The following is a 14,442-nucleotide window of genomic DNA, read 5'->3' as shown; positions in this document are numbered from 1 at the left end:
CTTAGCATCATACACTCTTGTTCCACCAATGTCATTGCAAGTGACATTGTGTCCTCTGTCTGTGTGCGTACACCACATCTGAGACCACTTATAATTTGTTCTGGGCAAGGACATACTGGGAGGATGGGAGACAAAATGTGGTAGACTTCATGAGAGTAAACTTCCCATCCCTGAGATCCCATGGGAGCTGCCTGTCAACATGGGAGGCTGGGCAGGGCGCGGGCACCCCAGCCGACAGCACTCCGGGAGCACAACCCCCAGATTTTGTGGACTCCAGCTGCAAGTCCTGCTGGTCTACCAGGAATACAAGCTGCTTATTTTCCCCCAGAAAAATGTCTGAGGTTTAAGCTGACCCATGAGAGGAACTTTGGCTTATTTTAGCTTCTGTAATGTGGTGATCGACAGCGGAACATTCTTGGATCTGAAATTTAAAGCTTCCTCTTTCGCTTGGCTCTCTGACTGTCCCTGTGTTTTTCTGTGGCCCCGGGACTGGAGCAGCGTCCCTTCAGGGAGAGAGGGAGTGTGTGTGTGTGTATGTGTGTGTGTAAGAAGGAGACAAGGGACACTTTGTTATTATTATTATCATAGATACTCCACCTGTCCTGTTCTCTTGTGAGAACTAACTTTTCCGGTATCCGTTCAGCTAGGAACTAGTTGACAGATGGCTTATTGATACTAAGGGGGTTAAACTCCTGACAGTGGCCTCATGCCACAGGCTCTTCACTCCATGGCTGTGTGGCTTAGCCAGGTCTCTCTCCACTGAGACTTAGGAGCCTCAGTTTCCTCATTTATTACCAGTTTCCTCATTTATTAACCAGGGCTGCTAAATTCCTACCACCCAGGGCCCGCGTATCTAGTACAGCTATTAGGCTGTGATATTAGGCTGCTAGTTGGTAGCAAATGGACACACATAGGTACTTATCGGCGCTAAAAAGATAGTCTTCCTGGTCTAACTTGAATCGCAACATCCCCCGAGTATGAACAACCTGGAGGCCTGCTCATCCTTTCCTTCCCATTTTTTTTTAATAAAGATTTTATTTATTTATTTGAGAAAGAGAGTGAGGGAGAACGCACGAGAGGTGGGGAGTGGCAGAGGGAGAGGGAGAAGCAGACTCCCTGCTGGGGCTCGATTCCAGGACCCTGGGATCAGGATCTGAGCTGAAGGCAGACGCTTAACTGAACGAGCCACCCAGGCGCCCCCTCTCTTTTTTTTAAACCTTTTTTTTTTTTTCCTGAGCATGGGTGCTCAGTAAACCTATAATGTTGAGTAATTTCATGGACACCCATCAAAGGAAGATGTTCCAGAATCACCCAGTGCCATCAAAGAAAAGGGAACCTAGAAAGAAATTTTATAGGCGGTGGTATCCGAGGAGAAGTAGGGCTTTGTGGTTAGAGTTAGAAACACCACACCTACCAAACAAAAAGAAACTCCTGCCTAGCTAAGTGATAATATGTCTGTCTCTCCAGGATTCCTTTCATCCATCAAGTTAAAACTTTTTGTCTTTTATCTTCAGTATTTAAGTTAGAAACCAAAGTTAGATTTAAGTTAGAATTTAAGTTAGAAACCCCTTGGTTTGGGGTATGCAGTGGCGACATGACCCCCAGGAGCCTCAGAAGGCTCTCTGATCTTATTGTTGTGTGTGACTTTCTCTTCTTAAGGCTGAGTGCTCAAGTTCAAATGGTCCTTGGAATAAATCTAAATGCAGGGTTCTGTGGTGTTGACTGTGGGAAATGTGTTCTAAGGAAAGAGAAACAATTCATAATGTGTGCCTTTGTGTGTAGTATGGGGAAAACACTGCTTTCAAGTAGTTGCTGCTAAGAGACTGGGTTATCCGACTAGTTACCAAATAACTCAACTGTGGTTAGCTGGCTTTGATTGTCGGTCCCTATTCTTAAATCTCAACATCTCGCAGAAATATATGAAGGCTTTTGAGACTGTCTGGTTTCTACCCACTCACATTCCAGCTCTGGGGCATGGCGGGGGTGGAAGAAGAAACGAATCCTTAAAGCAGGACTGTTTGAGCCACAATGGCCATTCCAAGCAAAGGATGTCGCTCAGCGCTCAAAGCCCTGCCCCAGGACCAAAAGCTTTTCATGAACTTGGGTTTAATTTTTATTTTGAACTTAAAGTCATTTCTGCCAAGTGAGTTAGAAAATAGGGCACTTATAGGATGAATAACACACAAGAATCACAGTGGGTTAAATATACTTTTAGGGGCGCCTGGGTGGCTCAGTCAGCTAAGCGTCTGACTTTGGCTCAGGTCATGATCTCAGGGTCCTGGGATGGAGACCGGCAGCAGTGGGCTCCCAGGGAGTCTGCTTCTCCCTCTCCCTCTGCCCCTTGTGTTCTCTCTCTCAAATAAATAAATAAAATCTTTACAAAATACATACTTTTAAAAAGTCATTCTTACTTTTGTCATTTAAAAAGGAATTTGCCGTAATTGTAATGCACAATATAATATGTACAAAGATAAAGGAAAATATGTTGAAAAAAAATCAAAACTGCCTCATGCCCCTATTCCAACAACATACTTTGAATCCTCCCCGCCCCCCTCAACCTCCACCCTAATTACCATTGACGTCTTGGTGGGTAGAATTCCTACTGTTCTGGGATGTTTTTAAAAAGTTTTTTTTCCTTAATAAATGTTCCTTTTTATTATTGCTGGGAAGCATATCCCCATCTTGCCAATGGGAACCAGTGGTGAAGAGCACTCACCTTGGAGCCAGACAGTCTAGCCCCTCCACTCACAAGCATATACGTTAGGAGAAAGAAAGTGGAGGTGGCTGGAGGAGTTAAATCAGAACGTTGGACATAAAGAGCTCAGTGCAAGGGTCTGGCTTGTAGAGAGTGGCAGTGGGGCACAGTGTTGAGGAGCGAGAACTCAGACTGCCTGGGTTCTGGTCCCAGCTCTACGTTAGGAGCTGCCTCAGTTTCCCCACATGTAAAAAGGGCACACTGGTAGTACCCACTTCAAAGAGTTCTGGGGCGGAGTGAGTTAATGGTAAAGTGCTTAGAATGGAGTCTGGCACGTAGTGTTCTACAAATGTTTATATTTAAGGGAACAGGAGGTCAAAAGTAGTTGAAGCTCTTAGTTGAGGCTGTGGTTTTTCATGGTGTGATGGTGATATTATTATTTTTAAGATTTTATTTATTTATTTTTTAACAGAGAGACAGCGAGAGAGGGAACACAAGCAGGTGGAGGGAGAGGGAGAAGCAGGCTTCCCACGGAGCGGGGAGCCCAGTGCGGGGCTTGATCCCAGGACCCTGGGATCATGATCTGAGCTGAAGGAAGATGCTTAATGACTGAGCCTCCTGGGCATCCCGGTGATGTTATTATTGTAGACAAAAGATTTTGGGGGCTCCTGGGTGGCTCAGTTGGTTAAGCATCTGCCTTCAGCTCAGGTCATGATCTCAGGGGGTCCTGGGATCGAGCCCCACATTGCATCCGGGCTCCCTGCTTAGCAGGGAGTCCGCTTCTCCCTCTCCCTCCACCCTTCCCCCAGCTCGTGCTCTCTCTTGCTGTCTCTCTCAAATAAATGAGCAACATCTTTAATAAATAAAAAAGAAAGAAAAGATTTTCACACCTAGCGACGGCCACGTGGATTCTTGGCTCTTGTCACTGGGATTTGGTTTCTAGACCTAGTGACCAAATGACAGGTTTTAGGAAAGGAGGTCATCCTGACTTAAAGAATACTAATCCCTTGCTGATTTTATTTTTGTTTAATTTTTTATTGTGAAACGTTCAAATATACCCGGTCCCCATGTACCAATCCATTCCAATACTTTGCTGTTCTTGTTCGACTCCCCAGGCAGTGGTAGTGGTCACTGTGTCTCTGAGACACTGTCCGGCCTTTGTCAGGGGTGAAGCAAGTTTCCCAGAGCCTTCCTGGAGCTGGAGTCTCCCTCATCTTTCCTGTAATTTCTGGTTTATCAGCCCAGAGGATCGGGTTGCACAGAAAGATAATGGGCCTTAATGAGCACCTGGAAATTCAGGTTGGGGCTCCACACACTTCTTTGTCACTTCTCAAAGGGTGGGACTTAGCCACCATTAAGACAAGATGCCCCCAGACAGGTTAAGCGCCTTGCATCAAAGTTATTTGCAAAACCATTTTCAATTTTTCAGGCTGCCACCCTTGGCAAGTCCAGTCCTGCTTGTCCCAACTTTCATTGCCCAGATTGGGGCCAGCTGGGGGGAAGGAATTAATTTGGTGTGACAAATAAAGGTATTTCTTGCTCCCTGTTTATGTGACAATCCCTCAAATACCGGCAAGTCACCCCATTACTTCTGCTGGGATGGGTTTGGGGGAGGGTTATTTGAAAAACATCTTGTTTTGCTAGTTTGAGATGGAATTCCTATGTTAGACATAAAAGGCAGTATGTGCCCATCCTTCAAGGACTTTGCATTTCTTCTTCTCTTGTCATTTTTATGGTTCCTCTGTTCATTTAGCAAATACTTGGCTTCGGGCAAATACTTGTCTACCCAAATGCACAGAAATAATAATTATCATTTTCTGTTCACATTGCTCTTCCATGTTCAAAATGTGATCACATTCCCTGTCTTTGTTAATCTTCACAAAAACCCTGAAGAGGTAGGCTCCATCCGTAGTGGTATCCTTCATGTCCCAGTAGCGAAAACTGAGGCCCAGAGAGGTTAAGCGTGTTAAGGCCACTCAGCAGGAACATGGTGGAATCTGGGCTTATTATCTGGCCACAAGACTTGGAGACCAGCCCTTTCTTCTTGTCCCTCTTCTGTCCTTTACTACAGCCTTCCCCTGCTCACCCCACCCCCACTCTCACCCCCTAAAGTTTGGGAAGTGAGTTATAAAACCAGCCTAAGAGGTGAGGGTAGGGGTGGAGGCATGGTTTTGTTTTTTGTTTTTGCAAACAGGGAGGAGAGAGGGTTGGGTAGGTGATTATTTAAAGGACCCAGCTCCCTTCCTGTGAACTCTGTCTCTGTATGGCTAGATCACAACTCCCAGTTACTGCAGAAGGTGGCCCCAGATTTCCCTGGATTCTAGCTAGGAGGCAAAACTACCCTTTAAAATGACCAAGGTTTTTTTTTTTTTTTTAAAGATTTTTATTTATTTATTCATGAGAGACAGAGAGCAAGGCAGAGGGAGAAGCAGGCTCCCAAGGAGCAGAGAGCCCGATGCGGGACTCGATCCCAGGACCCTGGGATCATGACCTGAGCCGAAGGCAGACGCTCAACCATCTGAGCCACCCAGGCGCCCTAAAATGACCAAGGTTCTAATCATAAGACTAAGTAGCTTGGGTTAAGGGCCAATTCCAGCTCTGCTCTTCACTAGTTATAGGATATCAGGCAAATTTCTTAAGCTCTCTAAGCCTGAGTCTTCAAAAGGGGATGATCATGGTGCTGTTCACCCTCCCACCCAGTCACCGGCTTCTCTGGCAAGGGTGGGGCTCTTGGTTTCAGAAACGTTTGCAAGGGTGGCCCCTGGTGGAAAAAACTGAAAACTGCAGCCCAGGTATGGAAATGGAAGATGGCTTTAGGGCTTTGTGGCAGAGACCCGATATTTATGAATGTAGAGGTGTCTAGCCGTGTAAAAATAGATTCAAGAGCAGGAATTTTTATAAAAGATCACTTGGACAAAATAGAAATTCCACTGAAGAAATGAAAGGCAAGTATTTGAAAGGGATGAAAACAGGCCACCTTGAGAGTTTCCCAGAATGAACTGTTTGAATTGGCTGTTCCCTCTGCTCATTGAGCGAGGTTTCTGCAAGACTTGGCCCCTCAGGTCTCAGCTCCACCACCTCCACCTTGGGAGGCCTGCTCTCACCATCCAGTATGAGCCACACCTTTCTGAATCCCCCTTGCCCCATCACTTTTCTTTTTTAATTTTAAAAAAGTAGGCTCCATGCCCAGTGTGGAGCCCAAGGTAGGGCTTGAACTCACGACCTTGAGATCAAGACCTGAGCTGAGGGGCTCCTGGGTGGCTCAGTCGGTTAAGTGTCCGACTCTAGATTTTGGCTCAGGTCATGATCTCAGGGTCCTGAGATCGAGACTTGTGTCAGGCTCCATGCTCAGGGTGGAGTCTGCTTGTCCCTCTCCCTCTGTTCCTTCCCCCACTCACTCTCTCAAATAAATAAAATCTTAAAAAAAAAGACCTGAGCTGAGATCAAGAGCCGAATGCTTAAGCACCTGAGCCACCCAGGTGCCCCCACCCCCCATCACTCTTGTATCACTGTCTTTAATTACTTTATATCTAGCACTGGTCACTAGTTAAAATGATTGGCTTCTGTATTTGTCCATGTTTTCCACAACAGTGTAAGCTCAGTGAGAGCAGGTGCGTTGTCTGTCTTGTTTACGTGTTTGTCCTTAGAGCTCAGCACAGTCTGGAGTATAGCTTGGTGAAAACCTGTAGAATGAGTCATTTGGGATTCTGATGTTTAGTGTAGACGTTTTTCACCACAACATCTCCAGCTTTGGGTATTGGTAGGTAAGTTTTAATACCTCCATAGCTGTAAAGTTTGAAGTAGAGTTTCGAAGTCATTGGTCATAACATTCTCCCACCCACGTAGTCCTTCTCCGTCATTTGCATTTATCTTGCTGCCCTGTGTCATCAGGTTGAAGATAACTTTTCATTATCTCCCCTAACGACAATGATCAGTTTCTCTTCCCTGTCAGATTGCAAGCAGGCATTACTTCTGTATGCCTCAGCAAGTATTTACCGTTATCAATGTCTTTTGTGGAATACTCATGAGGGTTGAATAAATGATTAAGCAAAGCCACATTTGTTTTTAAACGTCTTTTTGTTTTTAAGATTTTATTTATTTAGAGAGTGCATATGCCCATGCTAGTGGGAGGAGGGATAGAGGGAGAAAGAGAATCTCCATCTCAAGGTAGTTGCCTTTGTTACCTTCATTCTACAGTTGGGTAGACTGAGGCACAGGGAGGTTAATTTGCCCAGGGTCACAAAGCTAATAATAAGCAGAGCTGGGACTTGAGCCCAGTTCCTCGCAGAGCCCACACTCTTAACCATCATGCCATGTGCCTCTCTTTTCTGCCACTGTTTACTGAAATATAAACAATTATTTGAATGTAGACTCTCCGAAGCGTCTCACTGTACCATAGTCTCTAACTTTTGGACTTAGTAAGTATTCTGTCTCTGTTGTCTTGGTGGTCTGTTTTCATATTGTCAAGAGCCAGCTGAAGGAGAGGCCCTTTTTTGGCTTTTGAAAAGAAGTTACTTTATAGACAGGTTAGTGTTTGCACTTTACAAGTAGATAAGAAAAAGAGACCACAATTAACAGTCCCCCTAGAATGCTGAAGAACCTAATAATATTGACTACGTTGCCATCTTTCAGTTCTGGCTTGTTTTGCTTGTGCCTGTTTTGTGTGAGTCAGGCTTTTGGTGGGTGAACCAAGGTTTTTTGTTTTTTGTTTTTAAGATTTTATTTATTTGAGAGAGCGCGCGCACGAGAGAGCGAGCACAAGCAGGTGAAGGGCAGAGGGAGAAGCAGATCCCCTCCTGAACAGGGAGCCCGATGCAGGGCTTGATCTCGGGACTCTGGGATCATGACCCGATCCAAAGGCAGACGCCCAACAACTGAGCCACCCAGGCGCGCCCAAGTTCACTTTGGGGAGAAGGAATGCTCTTGTTTTGAATCTGCCCCATTTCCTAATCACTGTGATTTATGCCCTGCAGTGAATTTTGAAGGATGTACCGGTCAACCAAGGACAGCCTATGTTGCTGATGATACACGATTCAAAGTGAGCACAGATGGTATGCTTACAGTCAAGCGGCCTCTCCAACTCCATAAACCGGAGATGAGTTTTCTGGTCCATGCCTGGGACTCCAGCCGCAGGAAGCTCTCCACCAGAGTCATACTGAAGGCAGCCGAGCACCGCCACCACCACCATCGTGTATGTTGGAGTGTTTTCTTGAAAGTTCACTGTTGTTTTAAGTCTGTTGCCTAATCTGAGTTCTCTCCCCTTGGCACCTTTCACATTTGGGGCTGGATAGTTTTTTGTTGTTTATTGTTGTTGTTGTTGTGATGTTTAGCATCCTCCCTGGCTTTAGCCCACTAGGCAGATACCAGGAGCACTCTCCTAGTCGTCACAACCAAAAATGTGCCCAGACATGGCCAATGCCGACTGGTGGGAGAGGGGGGTGTTGCGGAATCACCTAGTTGAGAACCATTGGTCTAACTGAACTAATTCTTGCTGGGAATTTTTTTGTGTTTGGGTGGGGAGGGATCCTGTGGAATGATGGCAAAGTGTTAATATCTTTATTTCTGTCGGTAATAAAGAATAGTGAGTAAGAGCGTGGACGCTGTCTGGGATTGAATCATAGTCCTACCACTCGCTACCTGAGTAGCTGTGGGAGAGTTCATTTAAGGAATTTCAAGCAGAGAGAGGTTACCTATAATGTCGAGAAAATAATGACTGCATGAATTAATACGTGTGAAATGCTGCAACTGTGTTAGGCGTGCAGTAAGTACTCAGCAATTGTTAATTGTCTTCTTGGAGGAAGAATGAACAAGAGATCAGTTCTCTGATCATTTTATTTTACTCTTTTTATTATTTTTTTAATTTAAAATTTAGTTAACATATTTTTCTATTTCCACCCCCCACCCCCTGTTTTATTTTACTCCTTGTGTTTCTAGTGGGGGGAGGGTCTTGGGGTGGGAGAAGAATCAATGGGAAGCTTTTGTTCCGTTGGACTGTAATCTGCACAAGATACTTCCCCATTGTATTCTTAGTGCCTGGCCCACAGTTGGGCACACACCAGGAGCCCTATAAATATTGAATGGACAGATGGGTGAATTGGCCATGAATGAAAGGATATATGTCTGCCCAGTTCTTGGCAAGAATGTTTCTGGGTATTGTTACCCAAGCCAAACACCATTGCTAGTTTCTAAACTGTTCCCATGGTGCTTCCTACCAAAATGTCTCTCTGGAGGCCGTTCTAGTCGTATCCTGGTACTGCCTTAAAAATACGAAACATGTTGGAAGTACCAAGGTCTTTCAGGCTGTCTCCTGTTTTTCTGCCCAAAGATTGTTGAGTTGCAGGAACTTAATTGTCCTGATAGATCTATTCTTTTCCGCCTGGTGTAATTGGATAGACCAGAAAAATGAAGAACGTAATAGAAGTGTGTTAACATAACTTCCTGACTCAAGTCTCCGACTGATTCCATCGTTCATGTAAGTTCAGCATGGTGAGTTCTTGCTGGACAATTGTGTGTGGAAGGCTCTTACGATCAAAAGACAAGATTTGAGCTTGGTTTTTCAAACTTTTCCTCCCTACTTCTGCCAGTTTTGCCTCTGCCTTCATTTTTGTTGTATCATGATTAAGTTTAAACACATAGTATAGGCATAGTATAGAAAACTGTGAATGACAGTGGTTTATGCAAAAGAGTATTTCTCTGTCAAGTTAAAGATACTCAAGGGGAAGTTGTAGCTAGTATGGAGACCCCACGGTCATTAGGAGCCCAGGTTACTCCTTTCCTTTCTATTCTGCTATCCTCAGCACATGGCTCCCATCCTCAGGGGTACCTCATGATCCAAAATGGCTGCTGGAGTTCTAGTCATCAAATCTTCATTCTAAATGATAAGGAGAAAGGGAGAAAGCACAAAAGTGCATCACTCAGTTGTATGCCTGCCTTTTTAAAGAAGCCTTTGTGGAATTCTTTTCAAAAAAATTGAATCTTTACACACAACATGTGGCTTGAATTTAGAACCCTGGCATCTAGAGTCACATGCTTTTGTAACTGAGCCAGCCAGGCGCCCCCTTTGTGGAATTCTTTTTTTTTAAAGATTTTATTTATTTATTTGAGACAGAGAGAATGAGAGAGACAGAAAGCACATGAGAGGGGGGAGGGTCAGAGGGAGAAGCAGGCTCCCTGCTGAGCAAGGAGCCTGATGCTGGACTCCGTCCTGGGACTCCAGGATCATGACCTGAGCTGAAGGCAGTCGCTTAACCAACTGAGCCACCCAGGCGCCCTCTTTTTTTTTTTTTTTTTAATTATTTGACAGATAGCAAGAGAGCACACACGGGGAGCGGCAGGCAGAGGGAGAGGGAGAAGCAGACTCCTCATGGAGCAGGGAGCCTGATGCGGGGCTCGATCTCAGGACCCTGGGATCATGACCGGAGCTGAAGGCAGTTGCTTAGCTAACTGAGCCACCAGGCGCCCCCGCCCCCACCCCCACCCCCCTTTGTGGAATTCTTAAGCAAATAATGCTTGTATCTCACTGGTTGGAACTTGATGTCATGGCCATACCTACTTATGAGTGCAGTATAGAAAATGTACTCTTTTACTTGAACACAGAGCTGGATACAAAACTGATACATATGGAGAGAGACAGATACAGTTACTTATTATTATTATTTTTTTTAATTTTTAAATAAGAAAGGAAGAATGGATACTTTCCCATAGCTGGTTTGAGGTTCACTTTGGTTTGTTTCTGGTTCCAGAGACCCTGTGGGCCCTTCGTTAGGAGAAAGGTGATGGGGGGCCTGGCTGGCTCAGTCGGAGCATGCAGCTCTTAATCTTGGGGTTATAAATTCAAATGCCATGTTGGGTGTAGAAATTACTTTAAAATCTTAAGAAAAAGAGAGAGAAAGGGTGACAATCCCACTTCTCCTTTAATTCATATAAACTTATGTGTATCAAAATATCATACTATGCATACATTACACACACACACACACACACACAATTTTTATTTGTCAGTTATACTTTTAACTTTCCAGTGTTTAATCTTTGGGTAGATTTTCTCAGTCTAGTATCATTTTTTTCTGAGGGATGAATACCATGCTCAGTATGTTTAGGCATGGTTCCCTTTGACATCACATAAAGATATTGATGTTCTCTTAGCAGTGTTCATAATTTCTTTATTATTGTTCTCTGAAAATATTCTGCAATTCTGATGTCAGCAAGATGGGCTCTTTGTCTTCCTCTTCAATGTGGCAAATGAATCTGGATTCATTCACTGATGCTATGCTGTTCACTCACCATGGCTGTGCAAGGCGGTCCCATTTAATAGGCTTAGGGTACATTTGCGGACAGTCATTTGAAGACTTCGTTCCTGTGCTGTATCTAATCCCAAACTCACCTCCATTAGCTTGATATTTGCCATCCTGTCTAACCATCATCGTTACCATTTTTTGAGCATTTATGTGTTTCAGGCACTATTCTAAGTGCTTTATTTGCAATACTAGTATCTCATTTAATCCTTCCGATATTATCGCCATTTTAAAATCATAGGGAACTGTGGGACAGAGAAAAATAATCTCCCCAAGAGGAGGAAGTGCCATAGTGAGGATTCACAGCTAGACAACCGGTTCTGCAGCTTGCCCTTGGCTCATGAGGGACTAGTTTTCTAGAATATTAATAATCCAATGATGCAGAGTGTGTGTGTGTGTGTGTGTAACCAATATGCAGGAATGCAATACTGGGAAGGATTCTGTAATGATACCTTGTCTTATGTCCATCTTGTGCATTTTTTATAATTTATATTACATATTTATTAAGGCAAGGAACTATATAGAAAAAAACATTTGTTCTGCTTAAGGCATACTTGGGAATAACCCATTGTACAAATTATTGCACACCTGAAACCACAGTGCATAACAGACGGTCTGCATAAAAATGTTAAGCAAACCAGGTGTAATTTACCTGACTTAGGTCTTAAATGTAGATCGGAAGACAAAAATAGATTTTCCTTGTCAAAGTATGAAGCAGTTTCAGAACTTTGGCTTCCGCATTTGGTACCTTTAGAACCAAGACTCACCAAGCACCGTCGTTTAGGTTATTAAAAACCCATTTCCTGTACCTGAATTTCTTCCTCTTCTTCTAATATCATAATAATGGGTTTTAGAAGGCAAAGAGAATAAAAGGTGATCTTTATACTTATATTGCATGGAAACACAGTTCAAGGGAATTCTGGTCTTCCCCACCCCCCCAACTCATGGCTCTAATTTATACCCTGATAGCCACACCTTCCAGTCACCCCCTTGGTATTTTGTAAGTCCAGGAATATTCAAGTTGGATTTAGCATTGGAATGACAGAAGATCCAGTCACAGGCCCCATGGGTTCTTTGATTTGTCTTCTGGTTTCCTTGTGTCTCCTGATTATCCATTCACAAGTTGGGTTGTTGGGAACTTGACCATGATTATAGTGCTTTCCGGCTGGGTTCCTCCCCTTACCGCTCCCCTCCCCCGCCGGGGTGGGGCAGTTGGGGAGACAATGTGAAAGGTAAAAAATAAAATAAAATGAACACTGAATTCTCTTCTGGCAGGGTGGGTCCTATCCATTGTTTTGGGCTTTAAAAGTGTCTCTTCATGTGTAAGGCGAGGTGGTCCGACCTGGAGAAGGCCCAGTGGCCCTTCTGACACTGGAGGGGGTGCGGTGCCTGGTGTGTTTTGCCCTAGGGCCTGGTCAGTTGGTCGGGGCGGGTGCATTTCCATCCGTAGCCGTCCCAGTCACAGTGGTAGGGCTTCTCACCTGTGTGGGTTCGCGGTTGTACCTTGAGGTGAGGACTCTTCGTGTAGGTTTTGCTGCAGCCGACATAATCACAAGTGTTTGTGGCTGTCCTTTTCCAGGGCCACGACCTTCTCCCCCTCTTTGGTTTGGCATGCAGGAACCAGGGGGCATGAGCTCTTAGTAATGGAGTGGTGGGACCTGTGGCTGCATCTGATCTGGCCAAGAGGATGGGTAGTTGGCCCCGGGGGGCGGAGGGGGGGGTATAGGACCTGCTGGTCTCTGCTCCTCTGGCAACCAGGGTCGGTATAGTCCTGCAGGGGAGCTGCCGCCCCAGGTGGAAGTCCTGAGCCTGGCCGCATTTTAGGCATTTTGAATCAAATCTGAAAAGCCAGGAAATAGTGCTTGAATCGCCTTTGGCAAGCAGTGATCAGTGATTATGTGGGGAGTTGGGGATGGAACTGTCCTCTAGAACCTTCATGTATTACCGCTAATCACTTTAAAGCACTTAAACAATTTGGAGGGTATTTTTCTTCCATCTTCCACTATCTTATTTCCCTGTGTGTGCATAAAGTTATCTTTATCACACATGAAAACCGTTCAATACAAATCTCAAAGGGTGTTTTTGGTCCCCATCCCAACAGTTTCTGTTAGAACAAATGGAAACCAAACAGATAAAATGACACAATGAGATTAAAGAATTTGTATTGATCACAAAGTAGTTCTTAGTACCAATTCCTAAAGCTTAAGTCATCTTGGCTGAGAGCTCCACTTCGGGGACCTAAGCCCCTAGGAAAAACATAAAAGAAAATTGAAACGCTTGCATATCCTGTTGTTGAATAAGCTCATATTAAATTATTAGGGTGTAATGTTCTATTAAAAATGACAGGTATAATATATTTAGGCTTGAAATAATTGGCAAAATAATATTTAACCCTCAAATGTGTAATTGTGTATACATAATGATTACTTGAACTCTGGACATTAGAAGGATCAGAAGGGAACACCATCTTCATTATATGGCAGAGAAGTTCATTGGGTTGTGTTTTGTTATTAAATTAAAACCATTGCCTGGCCCCAAGAAGGCTGGAGATGCTGACTGGTTAGGTGGACTGTTTGGTCTGTATTATCTATCCTGAATTATCTGATTTTGTTCTTTATCTCCTTTCCTTTTAGGACGCTCTCTCTGAAACCCAGACAGAAGTTCTCACGTTTCCCAACTCCCAGCATGGTCTCAGAAGACAGAAGAGAGACTGGGTTATCCCTCCTATCAGCTGCCCAGAAAATGAGAAAGGCCCATTTCCTAAAAATCTGGTTCAGGTAGAGAAGGAAGTTTTCTATTTCTCTGGGAGCAGTTTGGCAGAGAAGGACCTAGACCAAAAAAGGGGGGAAAGCCCCATTGTCAGGATCCTTCCTTGATAATTCTATTTGTTTCTGTGTGGTCTTCAGATCAAATCTAACAGAGACAAAGAAATCAAGGTTTTCTACAGCATCACTGGCCAAGGAGCTGACACACCTCCTGTTGGTGTGTTTGTTATTGAAAGAGAAACAGGATGGCTGAAGGTGACAGAGCCTCTGGATAGAGAACAAATTGCCAAGTACATTGTGAGTATCTCTCAGAAGCATGCTAATAGGGGGTTATCTCCTTCCAAAATTTTTTGGTCAACCCATGTTGGATCCCGAGATCAGATGCTCTGGACATGTGAGGCTCAGTTGGATACCTCTACACCTGTTGACAAGGGGAGATGACAGGAGAGTCTGGAAAAATGGGGGAGGGGCGTTGATTTTTTTTCCCCAGTGGGAATGAAGAAAGGAGAAACCTTAGGATCATACATGAGTTTGGACCCAAGATAACAGCTTACTCTTGGGGCTGAAAGTCCCTGACCCAAAGGAAGAGGCCATTTAGATGTTGGGGAGCACAAGCCGTTCCTGGGCCTTGGTAGCAGTGGGAGCTTGCAGAGCCGGGGGGGCGGGGGGTAATGCATTGAGGCCAGTG

The 14,442-nt window shown here is 44.5% G+C and overlaps 1 protein-coding gene across 1 annotated transcript in view; it reads left to right on the top strand.

Moving 5' to 3' along the window:
- The window catches only part of CDH1 (cadherin 1), an 81,046-nt gene that overhangs the window by 45,680 nt on the left and 20,924 nt on the right, over nucleotides 1-14,442 (top strand). The window contains exons 3-5 of the mRNA XM_035024903.1: nucleotides 7,669-7,886; nucleotides 13,623-13,766; nucleotides 13,896-14,051. Coding sequence (XP_034880794.1) covers nucleotides 7,669-7,886; nucleotides 13,623-13,766; nucleotides 13,896-14,051 — 518 coding nt within the window. The remainder of the gene's footprint in view (nucleotides 1-7,668; nucleotides 7,887-13,622; nucleotides 13,767-13,895; nucleotides 14,052-14,442) is intronic.

The sequence above is a fragment of the Mirounga leonina genome, unplaced genomic scaffold (genome assembly GCF_011800145.1).
Source record: "Mirounga leonina isolate KUSES-001 unplaced genomic scaffold, KU_Mleo_1.0 Mir_180, whole genome shotgun sequence".
In the NCBI taxonomy this organism is placed as follows: domain Eukaryota; kingdom Metazoa; phylum Chordata; class Mammalia; order Carnivora; family Phocidae; genus Mirounga; species Mirounga leonina.
This window is presented reverse-complemented; position numbering and strand designations above follow the sequence as displayed.